Source organism: Antennarius striatus, chromosome 23 (assembly GCF_040054535.1).
Source record: "Antennarius striatus isolate MH-2024 chromosome 23, ASM4005453v1, whole genome shotgun sequence".
NCBI classification, from domain to species: Eukaryota; Metazoa; Chordata; class Actinopteri; order Lophiiformes; family Antennariidae; genus Antennarius; species Antennarius striatus.
In genome coordinates, this window is record NC_090798.1 from 9,741,363 (window position 1) to 9,755,260 (window position 13,898).

At 48.4% G+C, this 13,898-nt stretch overlaps 2 protein-coding genes and 1 long non-coding RNA gene across 7 annotated transcripts; 1 reads left to right on the top strand and 2 right to left on the bottom strand.

Annotated features, from left to right (window-relative positions):
• Positions 1-670: 670 nt before the first annotated feature.
• Positions 671-6,141, bottom strand: slc10a7 (solute carrier family 10 member 7). Of its 3 annotated transcripts, XR_011034412.1 has the most exons (14): positions 5,784-6,141; positions 4,895-4,977; positions 4,660-4,796; positions 4,300-4,375; positions 4,007-4,045; positions 3,895-3,930; positions 3,700-3,783; positions 3,467-3,632; positions 2,934-2,985; positions 2,751-2,824; positions 2,534-2,679; positions 2,377-2,422; positions 962-995; positions 691-810 (listed from the first exon to the last, which is right to left on the bottom strand). XR_011034412.1 is itself a non-coding variant. In XM_068308152.1 (13 exons), the coding sequence occupies exons 1-12, from the start codon at positions 5,881-5,883 to the stop codon at positions 2,402-2,404; spliced, it is 1,014 nt and encodes a 337-aa protein (XP_068164253.1). In that variant the 5' UTR covers positions 5,884-6,141; the 3' UTR covers positions 712-810; positions 2,377-2,401. The 3 variants fall into 3 exon arrangements, 2 of the variants coding, with proteins under 2 accessions (XP_068164252.1, XP_068164253.1); XM_068308152.1 differs by lacking the exon at positions 962-995 and having other exon boundaries at positions 712-810; XM_068308151.1 differs by lacking the exons at positions 962-995; positions 2,377-2,422 and having other exon boundaries at positions 671-810; positions 5,784-6,135.
• A 2,704-nt stretch (positions 6,142-8,845) lies between these two features.
• ttc29 (tetratricopeptide repeat domain 29) lies at positions 8,846-12,338 on the bottom strand. 3 transcript variants are annotated; one of them, XM_068308148.1, is made up of 11 exons: positions 12,108-12,338; positions 11,513-11,724; positions 11,384-11,443; positions 11,134-11,297; positions 10,847-11,017; positions 10,389-10,616; positions 10,193-10,278; positions 9,997-10,088; positions 9,568-9,691; positions 9,329-9,418; positions 8,846-9,232 (listed from the first exon to the last, which is right to left on the bottom strand). In XM_068308148.1, exons 2-11 carry the CDS (start codon positions 11,674-11,676, stop codon positions 9,029-9,031), a joined length of 1,383 nt encoding a protein of 460 aa, XP_068164249.1. In that variant the 5' UTR covers positions 11,677-11,724; positions 12,108-12,338; the 3' UTR covers positions 8,846-9,028. The 3 variants fall into 3 exon arrangements, with proteins under 3 accessions (XP_068164249.1, XP_068164250.1, XP_068164251.1); XM_068308149.1 differs by lacking the exon at positions 9,568-9,691 and having other exon boundaries at positions 11,513-12,338; XM_068308150.1 differs by lacking the exons at positions 11,384-11,443; positions 12,108-12,338 and having other exon boundaries at positions 11,134-11,359; positions 11,513-11,639.
• On the top strand, positions 9,550-10,370 carry LOC137590506 (uncharacterized). Its single transcript, XR_011034413.1, has 3 exons — positions 9,550-9,677; positions 10,007-10,109; positions 10,230-10,370. It is a non-coding gene; the product is annotated as an uncharacterized lncRNA (long non-coding RNA).
• Positions 12,339-13,898: the final 1,560 nt, after the last annotated feature.

The window sequence follows — 13,898 nt, forward strand, 5'->3', positions numbered from 1 at the left end:
GGTCCTCAAATACAATAGGGAATACTGATGTCGTGACAACCTGTGGTGAAGTTCTAACACCTGATGAATGCAGCGAAACACCCCCCCCCCCTCCAGACTGAGCAGAAATACTGCAGGTTTAAGCAGGAGCTTTGGTCACAGACTGATAAGCCAATCAGGTGCATTGTCAAGTCAAATGTTGACAAATGTTCTAGGGATGCTAAAGGAAGTGGAAGGACTGGACCTGATGATGACCCCTGACCCCTGGAGGTAATAAAATACATGAAATAAGGCCAACAGAAGTCCTGCCCTGAGCAAAGTTTTCATGCTGGTGTCCGTTTGGTCCGAAGAACCACAACTGGTCCCCAGCAGGTGGAATCCAGCCCCCATTTGATAAAACCCTGACCAATCACAGCCAAGATCGACGGCTTCATCGCTCGTCTTCATCACAAACAGAAATAAGGTCTTTTTTGGCAGTGGCGGCTGGGAAGAAGAAAAAGGTAGAAAAGAGGAAAGAAATAAAAAGATTTGGTCCCAGAAGCTCTTCCTTGTTCCAGCTGGGAGGTGCCGTCAACAAAACAAACGCCCCATGTCATTATAAATAGAACCCAAGAGAAATGTTCGTCTTTTCATATAAAAATACAGTTCTTTTAAATATAAAAAAAGAAAACAAGCGATAGAAACTTGAGTTATCCATATTTAAAGATGGGGGCGGGGCCTGGTCCCACCCCCCCCAGCTGAGGTCTCTGATGATTGGTCGCGATAAGGCACAGTCGGCTGTATACTTCCTCCTCTTTGTCAGATGGGCTGAAGAGTCGATCGCTTCCCCACCTGGATAGGAAAACAGGAAGTGTCAGACTGTGAGGAAAGAAACCGACAGGAAGAGGAAAAGGAAGAGGAAGAACTTCCACCATCGACATGAGAATTTGATTTCCCTGAACTGAAGATGAGGAAGATGTTCGACAGGAAGTTGTGACTGTACCTTACTTCTACGCTGGAACTAGATCAACTTCTGTCTGTCAAAGTAAACACATCAACAGATTTATTGATCCGTAAGGGCTCGATCAGCAGTTAGCACCTGAATCAAGTCTGTAATTAATAATCAATCAGGTTTGTGATTATTAATCAATCAATAAATCTCTTCCGTCAATTGACGAATCAAATCAATTACTGAAGAAAATTTCTCAACAGAAAATGTTTCAGAATTCTAAATCTAAAGAAGTAATTTATGAAGCAAACAGAACATTGGCAGATTTAGCCTTTAATACGCTGATGCAGTTCTAATTCGGTACTAATTCTGGATCTAATCCAGACCGACCTGAGATAAAGTCCTATTGAAGTCAAATCTAGAATATCAGGCTAATAACAATCCAGATAATAGGGGCGGGGTTTCATGAGGTCACACAGTGTTCTTGTTTGTGTGCATCCTTGAGTCTTTGACGGACATTTTTTGACAAGAATGCACGATCATCAGACATCAGACAATGCTACCTTTTTCGCGATATAACATTGGAAAAAACCGCACTTCCATTCAACTAAAATATTCACAATTTATCCATTTCTCCACTTAAATTTTGAACCCGGAAGTTGCTATTGCATTTTGATGTTATACGAGTTTCAGCATCCAAGACAAAATGCATCATACAAAAAATGTGCGTGCAGAAGGCTCTGTCAGTTTGGTGCAGTGTCCACAGGAGAATATATGAACTAAAGGCAAAGAAAACTATTGAGTGTAAAGCAAAAGGGAAGAAAATGCTATTACATCTTTATTTTTTAAAGTGTTTTTTTAAGAATGACCACCAAGGCTGTAACATTTTGATAAAAACAATATGTAATTTTCCTGTTTTTTCCTTTTTACTGAGTTATGTCATAAATAAAATCATTAAATTAACACTTTGTTTCGTTTTTATATTGTACTACTGGCAAACTCAATCCTTGCGTATACGGTTTCTACCATATATTATTACTTTAGGGATGCATAAACATCATGTTGGAATGCACAAATGTTTGTTGAAGCGCGTCCCAGGGATGCACTTTCTTGAGCTAAAATGAACTCTGGTCACATGATGAGGGCTGGCCTATCGGGGAGCTGATGGTGGAATCATGGGGGACCTGATCCACCTGCTGGAGGTTTGACTTCATCCATGAAGCAGAACTCTGTCTCATCGATTGTCCCTTAGGTAACCACGAACGCTGACCTGTTCCTCACTGCACCTGAATGCCTCATCCAGGTGTGTTGTATGTGGGCATGTGCATGCAGATGTGTGTGGACGTATGAGCTCAAATCATCTAACAGCTGATTGGACGAGAAACCAAGTAGAACATGATTGATCTGATCTGATTGGGGAGGAGGAATTGGCCCCCTAGTGATGGTTGTTGTTGTTATTGTTTACTCACTCAGACAGACTGTTGGAATGTGGCCCTATCTCAACAACACACTAGACTGCAGGAGAGGAGACAGGAGGTTAGTATTGGGATGCAGCCGTCCCGGTTAGCACTGGCGGTTAGTGCCAACGGCTAGCAGCTAGTGCCGGCGGCTAGCGGGCTCCGGTACCTTCTGCTGTGCTGTCATCCAGCTCTGGATGCTGGGAACCAGAACCGAGCCTAGCAGGATCTGGGCTGGGTGGTATATCAGCAGGGGGACCGAGATCAGGGACAGCTGCTCGTAGCCTGCAAACACGATCTTCAGCATGGGGATACCTGGTGAGAGCGGCACAATGAGTCAGAGGTGTGCGTGTGTGTATGTGTCTGTGTGTGTGTATCACTCCTACCCAGCGTCAGAGACTTATGTGTGGAGCAGAACATGATGGCGACAGTGTCAGCTGGACTGAACCCTGAGCCGGACCTGCAGAGAGAAACGAGGGTCATGAGACCTCTAAAACATGTTTGCAAACATGTTAACCTAACATGAAGGGGTGGAGTCAGAGAGGGAGGAGGGAGAGGAGGAGCCTCACCTGGTGGAGACAGCAAAGGTGAGCAGCATGAAGCTCACCTGGATGGAGAAGACTGTAAAGAGACGATGGTGTGAGAAAACCACACACACACACACACACACACACACACACACACACACACAGACAGACAGACAGACACACACACACACACACACACAGACACACACAGCAGCAGTACCATCAATAACCACTAGGTGGCAACATTTAGACTCATCCAGTTAAACTGAAACCACCTGAGGGGGGCAGTGACAAAAGCTTCACTATGATTGGTCCACATGGTTCATAACTAGCTTGCTAGCATGTCTGAGATTGATGTCATCTACGCTGGACTCCTGCTATTTGTGCTAAGCTATCGTAGCGAGCTGGACCTTGACCTCAACCAAAACTCTGTTCCCTTAGAAACGGATCAGCGACAGCAGCGCCACCAGACCGGCTAAATAGGCATGGCTAACAGACAGGCTAAAGAGGCATGGCTAACATATGGGCTAAAGAGGCGTGGCTTATGTTCCTGCTCAGCTGATTGGTGCACTGACTGATGAGGATGACCAGCAGCAGGCTGGTGGGGTCCAGCTCGATGTGGGGGTTGCTGAAGGTGTCACAGAAGGTGGTGTAGATGATCAGGAGCAGCACGGCGCTGCTGATGGCACCAAACGGAAGTTTCCGCCTCTCCAGGACGTCCTTGAGGAACCGGCGGCACACCTGCACACAGTGAACACACCATCATGTCCAGTCGGGCTTGGGAACCTCAAGAAGCCCCCAGACCCACCTGACCGAGGAGGAGAGGAACTACCACCGTCATGAAGAGCTGCGAGAAGATGGAGGTGAAGGGGACGGAGGAGGAGGAGCCCAGCTGGAGGTGAAGACATCATCAGTCAGTTAGCCCCGCCCTGCAGGGAGGAGCCCTGCCCCTCAGGGAGGAGCTGCGAGCAAATCAAAAGGTCAGCCCTCCCCCTTGACTTACAAACATCAGCAGGAGGACGGGAGTCACGATGATGCCCTGCAGGAGGAGGGGCGGGGTTAAAACTGGGCTCACGCCGCAGACGCATTCTGGGAAACTGAGTTTCAAATCTTACCAGGAAGCTTCCAAACGCCGAGTTGAAGATGGCAGCAGCCTGAAAGCAGGTGAGACAGGTGACTCTACCTTAGCAAGTGTATGACATCATTTCCACAGGGGTGATGTCATTACAACAGCAGTGACACCATCACCACAGTGGTGACATCATCTCCACAGCAGTGATGTCATCACTACAGCAGTGACATCATCATAACAGCGGTGACATCATAACACCCTCACTTTTCCCTCCACAACCATCATGTTGACATGGCAACTGCTGTTAACAGGGGGCGTGGCCTGTGTGTTCATTACCTCGTTACCTCCGACCGCCTTGGTGAGGATGACAGCAGAAGACACCGGTGGGGGCATGCAGCCCACCGTCTGTAACCTAGGCAACCACAACAACATAGCAGTCATCAACATGGGTCAACATGACTGCGCCTCCTCCTCCTCATCATCCTCCACCGCCTCCGAAGAGCATTCAAACAAAACTTTATTGACCTCAGTGTGAGAACATCAATCATGACTTGTGATTCCGGCGTGCTGCATTCAAAGACAATGGAAACATTGGGTCTCCGCATCGGAGCGTGAAAATCCTCCTTTGTGTGATTCGTGTACTGAACTGGTTGTTCTCGTACAGCCAGACACACACGCATGCACGCATACACACACCCTCTGAGCAGCCATTGGTCGATGGTGGTCAGAGCAAGCACTCTGAGCAGCAGCCAGAGGGCGAGGGGGAAGAAGACCAGTGTGAAGGACTGAACGAACAGGTGGAGCCGGAAGTGGAGCAGCGCGCTGGTCAGCTCCTGCAGGTGGAGAGCAGGGTTTAGTACCCACTTTATTACCCGCTTTAGTACCCGGTTGACCTCCTTGCTCTCCTTCATCATGAACTAAACCGTCTCACCTCTGTTTTCAGCGACAGGCCGCTGTTGAAGAAGATCAGAGAGACGGCGACGTAGGCAATGGTGATCTCTGGTTTGAGTGGACCTGTAGGAGGAGGGGAGGAGTTACTACAGTAACCATGGCAACAGAAATTAACACGTGTTCAGGAACGATGACAACTTCATTGTAGCTCAAAAACAAGCCACTTTAGACAAACCTTAAACCAGAAGCTAACCCAGAAGACATGGGGTTAAAATCGGCAGGTAGTTGGGAGTTTACGAGGTACACCTGAAGGCAGCATCCTCACTGCAGGAGTTTCTCTGATCCCCGCTGAGAACATCCACGTCCAGCCTCGCTTCCTGTCAAAGGGGGTTCTAGTCTACGGTACCTGGGCCAGTTCAGATGCCCACCCCCCTCCCTACGCGGAAAGACGAGTGGGTCGCTACAGACATGATGAATGACGTCACACCGAGAGGTGTGTTCAGGTGCGTTTGAGTTTCTGCCGAATGCAACGTGTCATTCGGCTCCGGCTCAGTGAGCCAAACCTCAAAAACACCACATTTTCCCACCCCGTAACAACAATAATCAATCGATCTATCATCGATTCAAACTTCAACACAGTCCGCGCGGGCTAAACTTTGTCCACGTCACGTTAAAAGGTCACGAATTCACGTTCAGCCCGAAGAGAGAAACGGTTGATGTTCTCTGACAGTAACCCCAGGAGGAAGTAACCATCTCCGGTTCTATTGACAGCTCATTCGGTGTCACGTCCCCGGTAAACGCTCCGGTAAAGACGGCCGTCTCTTCCCGGACCGTGAGTCCGGTTTAACGACATCATGTCTGTTCGTTTCAGTGGCTCTGGAGAACCGGGTTCTGTCCCGGAGGTCGGATCCGAACTCCGACTCACTCACCTCCTTTCACGCCGACATCCGGCTGCAGCTTGGCGGACAGGATGACCAGCACGATCCCGATGATGAACCACTCCCTCCGGACAGTCGCCAGGACGCCCATATCTCAGCCGCGGGGATCCGGGTCACCCCGCCGGCCCACGTCACACCAGCCCGGCCGAAGTTTGCCAACTCCTCGGTCTGTTGGCTGGTGGTCCGTCACTGGACACAAACAGAAAAACTCTACCACTTCCGGACACGTGACCATCTGAGAGCCGTAAAGACGGAAGACGGCGCGCGGGCGGGAAAAAGTGACTGCGCGTTAAAAAAAGAAGGGCTCCAGTGCTGTAATACGTTTTGACGTTACATCACACAGAACACGCCCCCTTTAGAAGGTTACTCAAAACAATAATGTAAACAAAGTTTTCAAATAATCAATAATAATAAACAGAGTTAAGTTTAAAAATGCCCGAAGTGTCCCCTGCCTCACGCCCTATGCCAGCTGAGATAGGCTCCAGCTCCCCGTGACCCGCTATGCAAAATTTACTGATTTATTATAAATCAGTAAATAAAACAAAACAAATGAAAAAAAACTGCATCAAAGTAAACAGTTAATAACTGAATCTAGAAGGTCAAGTATTTATGATATAGTAATAAAATAATATTCATAGTAATATGACTGTAATCCCCACCTGTATATTTGAAAAGGCTCACTTGAAAACCTCACGCTGTCACGGTTCCGGAATTTACCCGGAAGTTCGGGCTGCTAACACGAGTTAGCTCCGGTCTTCGCATTTGTCCATGTCTCTCACTTATGGAGCCGTTTCAGCTTCTTCCAACATAGCGGTTTATATTCTTTGATTGTGACAGACCGCACATTGTCGTGTGGGGAACCCCTATGCTTTATTCACAGGGACCGAACACATCCAGCGTTTATCCGGATGGTCGGACCATAACACCGAAGCGGCCTCCGTCTTCGCATTTGTCAGTCCCACACACACGGAACCGTTACGGCTTTGTTGGACACAGCGGTTTGTTTTCTTTAGACGCCGAAGAAAAAAAAGAAAACAAAGTTGGATATTATTGCTTTATTGTGGGATTTCCACAGGTTCCCGGTAGTTACAATATAATCATATAATAATGTACTGTATTAGTAATAGTAATAATAATATAACAGTAACTAGCGTGAACCCGTGGAAATTCCACGATGAAACAATAATATCAGACTTCATACCAAACATATGAAAACAAATGTATTGGTGTTATAAACCAAGCGCACCAAACATAGTCAAAAATCAACGTGGTGATGTAACGACTTCATGTTGGCAAATCTAGGATGGCGCTGGGCGGGCATTGAGAGGCCGTTGATGAATGTTAGCAGGCTAACTGGAGAAAAAAAGCTAATAGTGAGGTTGGGAAATGAGCTAAAGTTAAAGGAAAAGGCACCTGTCAAAAGAGCAAGTGGAAAAGAAATTTTAGGGAAGTGATAGTTCTTTTAGCTGACTACATGAACAGAACTGTATGTATTCAGAATTTGTTGCCGTTCTCTGTGTTGTTCCTGCTGTTTGGACTTTCTGCTCAAAAACATGACAATTGTTGGAATAGTTATGACACCATCCATCCATCTTCAACCGTTTATCTGGGGCCCGGTTGCGGGGGCAACAGTTTCAGGACCTTCCTTTTGGTCTTCCTCTAGGCCTCTTGCCTGGCAGTTCAAAACTCAGCATCCTTCTGCTAATATATTCACTACCTGTCCTCTGGACATGTCCAAACCATCTCAGTCTGGCCTCTCTGACTTTATCTCCAAAACATCTAACATGTGCTGTCCCTCTGATACACTCATTCCTGATCATGTCCATCCTGGTCACTCCTCAACATCTTCATCTCTGCTACCTCCAGCTCTGTCTCTTGTGTTAACGTTTATTTCTTTCAAGCACTTCAAGGCTTTGTCTTTTAACGCTTTAGTGCTTTGATCTCCAGGTGTTGAAACAGGTTTGAAGGCTTCCTTGACTCATTTGTTAGCTTGTTGCCCCATCTTACACAGCAGGCTCTGCACACACGTAGCGATAAACCCGTATTGTAAGTAGGACTCCTCATCTTTTATATGCAGATTTTTTTTTCTAAGAAGTCATAGGCTGTTCTTGTGTCTCCTCATTGGGCCTTTTCTCCTTTCCAAAGAATCTCCCCAAAGATGTTTTGTTACTAATTTTTTCTTGTGGGCTTTATTTTGGGGGTAACAGCTAGTAACAGAGGAACATACGCAGGCATTCGTCTGTGTGTCATCCCACTCATAAGTTGCTTTTCAAAATAAAACATCTTTAGACTGATAATCAATAAAAAAAAGAAAAATTCAAACATTCTGTGCATCCTAATGGCCCGTGACCCGGTACCAGGCACATGCTGGTGGTTTGGGACCTCTGGTTTACTGTACAGGTAGAATAAACCTGTTGACAGCGTCTCTGACATCATGACCATGTGAAGCATTGTTATGAAAACCAGGACTTTGAACCTGAATTTTTTGCCAATCTGTTTGTTCCCAACAGAAACAGTATCATAACGTTTACGGTTTAACGTTCCACCCATGGCCTGACGTTCCTGAATTGGTTAAAACAAAAAAATATAGTTCCCTAAACAGTTAACGTTTCTTGTAAATAATCAGTGACGGAATAGAGGATTGAGAATCAGAGGACGACGGCGAAGCAGTGACACCTTATGATGCAACAAAGTTTCGAAGCTTCGCGAAGTTTCAGAGCAGAGTCCGGGCAACTCTGCTGTGAAAATGACTGGCAGCCAATGAGTTAATGTCTAAACCAAACATTTTTTCAGATTGAAAGACTGCAGTGTTTACCTCTTATGAATATAACCCAGATTTGGGGACTGCCTTTTCCTTGACTGCTGTTGCCACAACTTCTCTCCGCTCTCATCACGCATTGCATGAATGACAGAAAGGGAAACATGAGGTCAGATATTTTTTTCAAGAATAAAACAACAACAACCCATATTAACCTGTTACTTATTATTTTGAATAACTGATTCTGTTCCAGAACATTAAAAAATATAATGTTTTTGGTTTTGTTTTCGTTGCATGAACCGGTTCTAAGCCCTGATTAAAACACGTATTTTATTTTAGGCAGACAGACCATAGAGGTGACCCATTTGGCTTCCTTCAGCCAACATGGACACGTGTTACCATTGAAACAGGGAGGCATACCCTCCACTTAAACATGCCAACAACCAGATTGACCAATCAGAAGTGGACAGCTATGACATCATGGATCAGGACCCTCCCCCACCAGTATCTGGTCCCAGGCCGTGGCCACAGGGTCCACACATTCTGAGTCCAGGTCCTGATGATTGCTGGTCTCTCTCCAGGCCAGTAGGGGTCGCAGGTCAGTGGGCGTGGCACCTGAGCAGTCCACCTGAGCACTGAAGGTCCTGATGAGGGACTGAGCACGAGAGATAGCAACCAACACCTTAGAGCGAAGGGGGTGAGAGAGAGAGACAGAATATCATGTTAGCATGTTGGACCTGAACACGCTAACATGCTACATGCTAACAGGGGTTTTTACCTGAGCTCTCTGCAGCAGGTCCACGTCCTCCAGCTGGCGGGCGACCTGGTAACCCCCCAGGAAGGACTGACAGGCTCTGATGTGGTGTTTCTGGACAGAGACCCCCCAGGAAATCCATCAGAACCAGAACCAGCAGCATTTCTTAAAGGGATAGACCCCAACAGGATTGGCTGTGTGTATGTGTGCGTGTGTGTGTGTGTGTGTGTGCGCAAGTGTGTGTCTAGGTGTCCTTGTCGTACTCTCTTGTAGTGGATGCTCCCCAGGCTCAGGTGGGCGTCGGCCAAGCTGTGCTGCAGCCCGTTGCTATGGGAGATGTCAACTAACTTCTCCAAGCACTGGACCGTCTCATGTGTGTGTCCCTGACTGACACACAAACACATACACACACACACACACACACACACACACACACACACACACACACACACACACACACACACACACACACACACACACACACACACACACACACACACACACACACACACACACACACACACACACACACACACACACACACACAATCTCATTTTAGTTCTTGGTTATTCTGGTGGACAGTATCAGGAAAGACCTTTTGTGTGTGTGTGTGTGTGTGTGTGTGTGTGTGTGTGTGTGTGTGTGTGTGTGTGTGTGTGTGTGTGTGTGTGTGTGTGTGTGTGTGTGTGTACCTCTCTATAGACTTGGCCATAGCCTTGTAGGCCATCACCTGTCCATCAGCATCCTGCAGCACACTATAAATCTGCACACATCTGTTGAAGAACTGGACACACAGACCACATACGTGAGTGTGTGTGTGTGTGTGTGAGAGAGAGTTTATGTGTGTGAGTGTATGTATGTGTGTGTATGTCATTAGTGAATCATTACCTGTTTGGCTGAGTCATGGTCTCCTGCTCTCTGATAGGTCAAACCTAGTTGATAAGACGCCTCCCCTTCCATCTGCTTGTTGTCAGCTGAAACATCATCATCATCATCATCATCATCATCAGTATTATCGTCATTATTGTCGTCATCATCTTCATCATCATCACCATCTACATCACCATCATCATCATCATCTTGCCTTCAGTTGCCAGGCGTTGTCCCTTGTGGAGCAGCATCAGAGCCTCGCTGTAGTTGGCGCCCTCCGGTGGGGCGTCGGTCAGCAGGGCGTCGGCCAGTCGGCTGTAGATCCTCCACAGTGATTGGTGAACCCGGAGCCTGAGGGGCCGGCCAGACGAGTCCAACCAGTCTTCATCTCCAGCCTGCTCCAAGTAGCATTCAGCCTGTTGCCGCGCCTGATCCAGATCCCCTGATGGACCGAAAGGTGGGGGTGGGGGTGGGGCAGAGGGCGAGACAGGGGCAGGGTGGGGGTGGGGGGTGAGGTGAAGCACAACTGTAGAAACTCCATTCAGTCAAACGGGTTTACAAATAATACTAATAAAAATACGCCAGGACCACCTCCTAGATTTGAAGCTTTTACTGATTACAATCAGGTGAGGTCATGATGGCGGCGCCGCCCCCCTGCCGGCTGCAGCTCACCTTGCTGCAGGAGCAGCTCGGCCAGGCAGGCCCGGGCTTCAGCGGCGGGCCTGAGGGGGCGTCCAGTCTGACAGCAGCTGTGGTAGAAGTGGAACCTGAGCCAGACGTCCTCTGGAGAACTGAAGAACCCCCCCAGGAACAGGCGCTGGTCACAGGCCACCGCCCACAAGCCTGCAAGAGGACGAGGAGCTGAGGGGCGTGGGGAGAGGCTGGGTGGTGAAGGGGAGGAGTTGGGGGGGATGGGAAGAGCTGAGGCAGGGCTGAGGATCTGGGGGGCGTGTGTGTACCGGTCCTCTCAGCCCGTTCGGCTCGGCTCAAGTGGACCTTCAGGGTCTCCATCTTGTCTCGCTGCTCCTCCAGCGGCGCCTGGAGCCCAGAGGCGGGGCCCGATTCTACCGCCGCCCTGCGGTCACGATCGGCACCCAGCAAAGAGAAGAGCTCGGAGAACGACCTTCAGGCGGAGGGATGATGTCACCGACTGGGTCACATGACACCATGTTTGACCTTGAATACCTGTGGAGCATTTGAGTTCAGTACCTGTGGTCCCCATTTCTCAGCAGCTCCACACATACCGCCTGCTTGGTGCCGGTTCTGGACCTGGGGAGGAAGACAAGGATGAATAGCGGATGTCTATCCCATCCAGGACGCGAAAGTCAAGACACTCACACACACACAGGACGGGCTGGGCCCTCAGGCGCTGGTCCAGCTGGACCTGCAGCACTTCCTGTCCCGTCCCTCTGGTGCCTGTTCCGGATTCCCCCCCTGAACCTGTGGGGACGGATGTCCGGTAGAACCACACCAGGGCGCTGCTGGGATGGATCAGCGCTCATCTTCCTCACCTTAGACCCTCAGTGAAGAGGAGACACAAACACAGCCTCCTATTGGTCATATTAATTATAATTGTAATGTATGACGTCATTGACGTAGGAGACACATGTAACATATGACGTCAGAGATTAGAACCGATTACAGCAGTCAGTCAACACGTTAAACAGCTTCCTGATGACGTCACATTAAACCGCAGCTTCTCTAACTTCTTCTACGTTTAGTTGTGGTCCGTCACTAAAATGAGTCCTGGTTACCGCGAGACAAAACGTTCCGCCTGCGAACTTTAGTTCCTTTTTGGAAAAAGAACCCCCAATACTGTAGTATTGGGGGTTCAACTATTAGACAGAAAGCTAAGCGAAAGGCTAATGTTTCTAACTGACTAGTTAAGGTTCTAACTAACTGGTTAACTGTTCTGACTGATTAACTAACTCACCCACACGGAGCCTCTGAATCCTCTGATGTCACTCACTCAGCGGAGTTTGACCGTCACCTGGCAACGGACGACCGGAAACAGTCACGGCTCACAGCCCCCCCCCCTTTCTCCCTGTCTCTTTGCTCATCAACTAGGGGGCGTGGTTGTGACTAAACAGCTGTTTGACGGGTGTTGTGTCGTTTCCGTTGTTAAGGGTTAACACCTTGTTTCTTTGTCTTCCAAGTGTCAATAAAGTTTCTGAGCCTCAGTTCCCTCCCTGGTAACCCCCCCCCCCTTAATCATTCTGATGACGTCATCAGTCTGATGATGTAGTGCATGTTTATTTATTTGTTCTGTAAAAATCAGTTTATATTTTTATTCGTTCATACGTTCAGATTAATTTCCCACACATCCCATAATATTCAGTCATCATGACTGGAGTCACGTACTGTATATCTTGTAACACACACACACACACACACACACACACACACACACACATTCACACACAAACACACGGGGATGGATGGATGGATGGATGGATGGATGGATGGATGATGGGTGATGGATGGAAGCTGGTGAGGCATCTGCCTTCGTGAATCTTTTGAACGCGCTGACATGAGGATGACAGGCGGCGTCTGGGTGCCGTTTGATTGGACAAGCTGCTGCTGTAACCGATGACATCATCGCCTTCAAACAGCCAATAAAGAAGAAGTTATTGTTTACACACATCATAAAGTTTACTGGCTCCAGTTCCACGCTATTAACAAACAAACGCCTCAGAAGTTCAGTCAAGTTCCTGGATTTATGGGATGTTCCACTGGAGGGGGGGGGGTAGAGGGCGGAGCCTGTTAGTCGGTGAACAGACCTCATTTGGACGCCAGCAGAGCAGCAAGTGAGATCTGTCCTCTTCTTCTGTTAAACAGAACAGAGCAACCTAAATCCTGGAGCTTTGAGCTCTAATGGTTCTGATCTTGACCAGAACAAGTTTGTTTGCTTGTTTTTTTTGTTTAGGGGTGATGAGCATCTCTCGTTTTGCTCCTCTGGTTCTTCTGAGCCCTGAAGTCCAGATCAGGTCCTAGACTCAGGAAGCTGTTTGAAGTGGGTTCTGATGGCAGTTCTGGAACCAGGAAACCTGGACCGGGCTTCAGGTCCGTCTTGTTGTTGTTTGTTATCGGTTGGTTGCTGTTGGTCAAGCCAGTCGGTTGTAACAACTTCTCATTGGAGAGGTTCCAGATGTCGGACCTGATGATGGACGACTTCCCTGGAACGGACCCACCTCCAGAACCGCTGGTGGAGAAGGAGGACCCCCAGTCCTCGCCGGAGGGGGGGAGGCCCAAATGACGACTCGGTGTCACCAGAACCCCGTCCCCGTCTCCTTTCAACCAGTCTGCAGGGGTACAGTCACGTCCTCTGGCACCTCCCAGCTGCCGGACGGCCACCTCTATCCAGACGGCCTTCAAGTACGTCAACACAGTTCTTTCGGGCCTCGTGTTTGTCGTTGGTGTGGTCGGGAATGCCATGCTGCTCCGGATCATCTACCAAAATAAAAGCATGAGGAACGGCCCCAACGCGCTGATCGCCAGCCTGGCGCTGGGCGACCTGATCTACATTGCCACTGACGTATCAACGTCTACAAGGTACCACCTAAACCTGGCCCAAACCCGACCCAAACCTGACCCAAACCCATTACAAACCCGACCCAAACCTGACCCAAACCTAACCCTAAACCCAACTTTAACCTGACACAAACTCGACCCAAACCCAATGTAAACCTGATCCTAAACCCAACCCAAAACCAAACCAAACCTG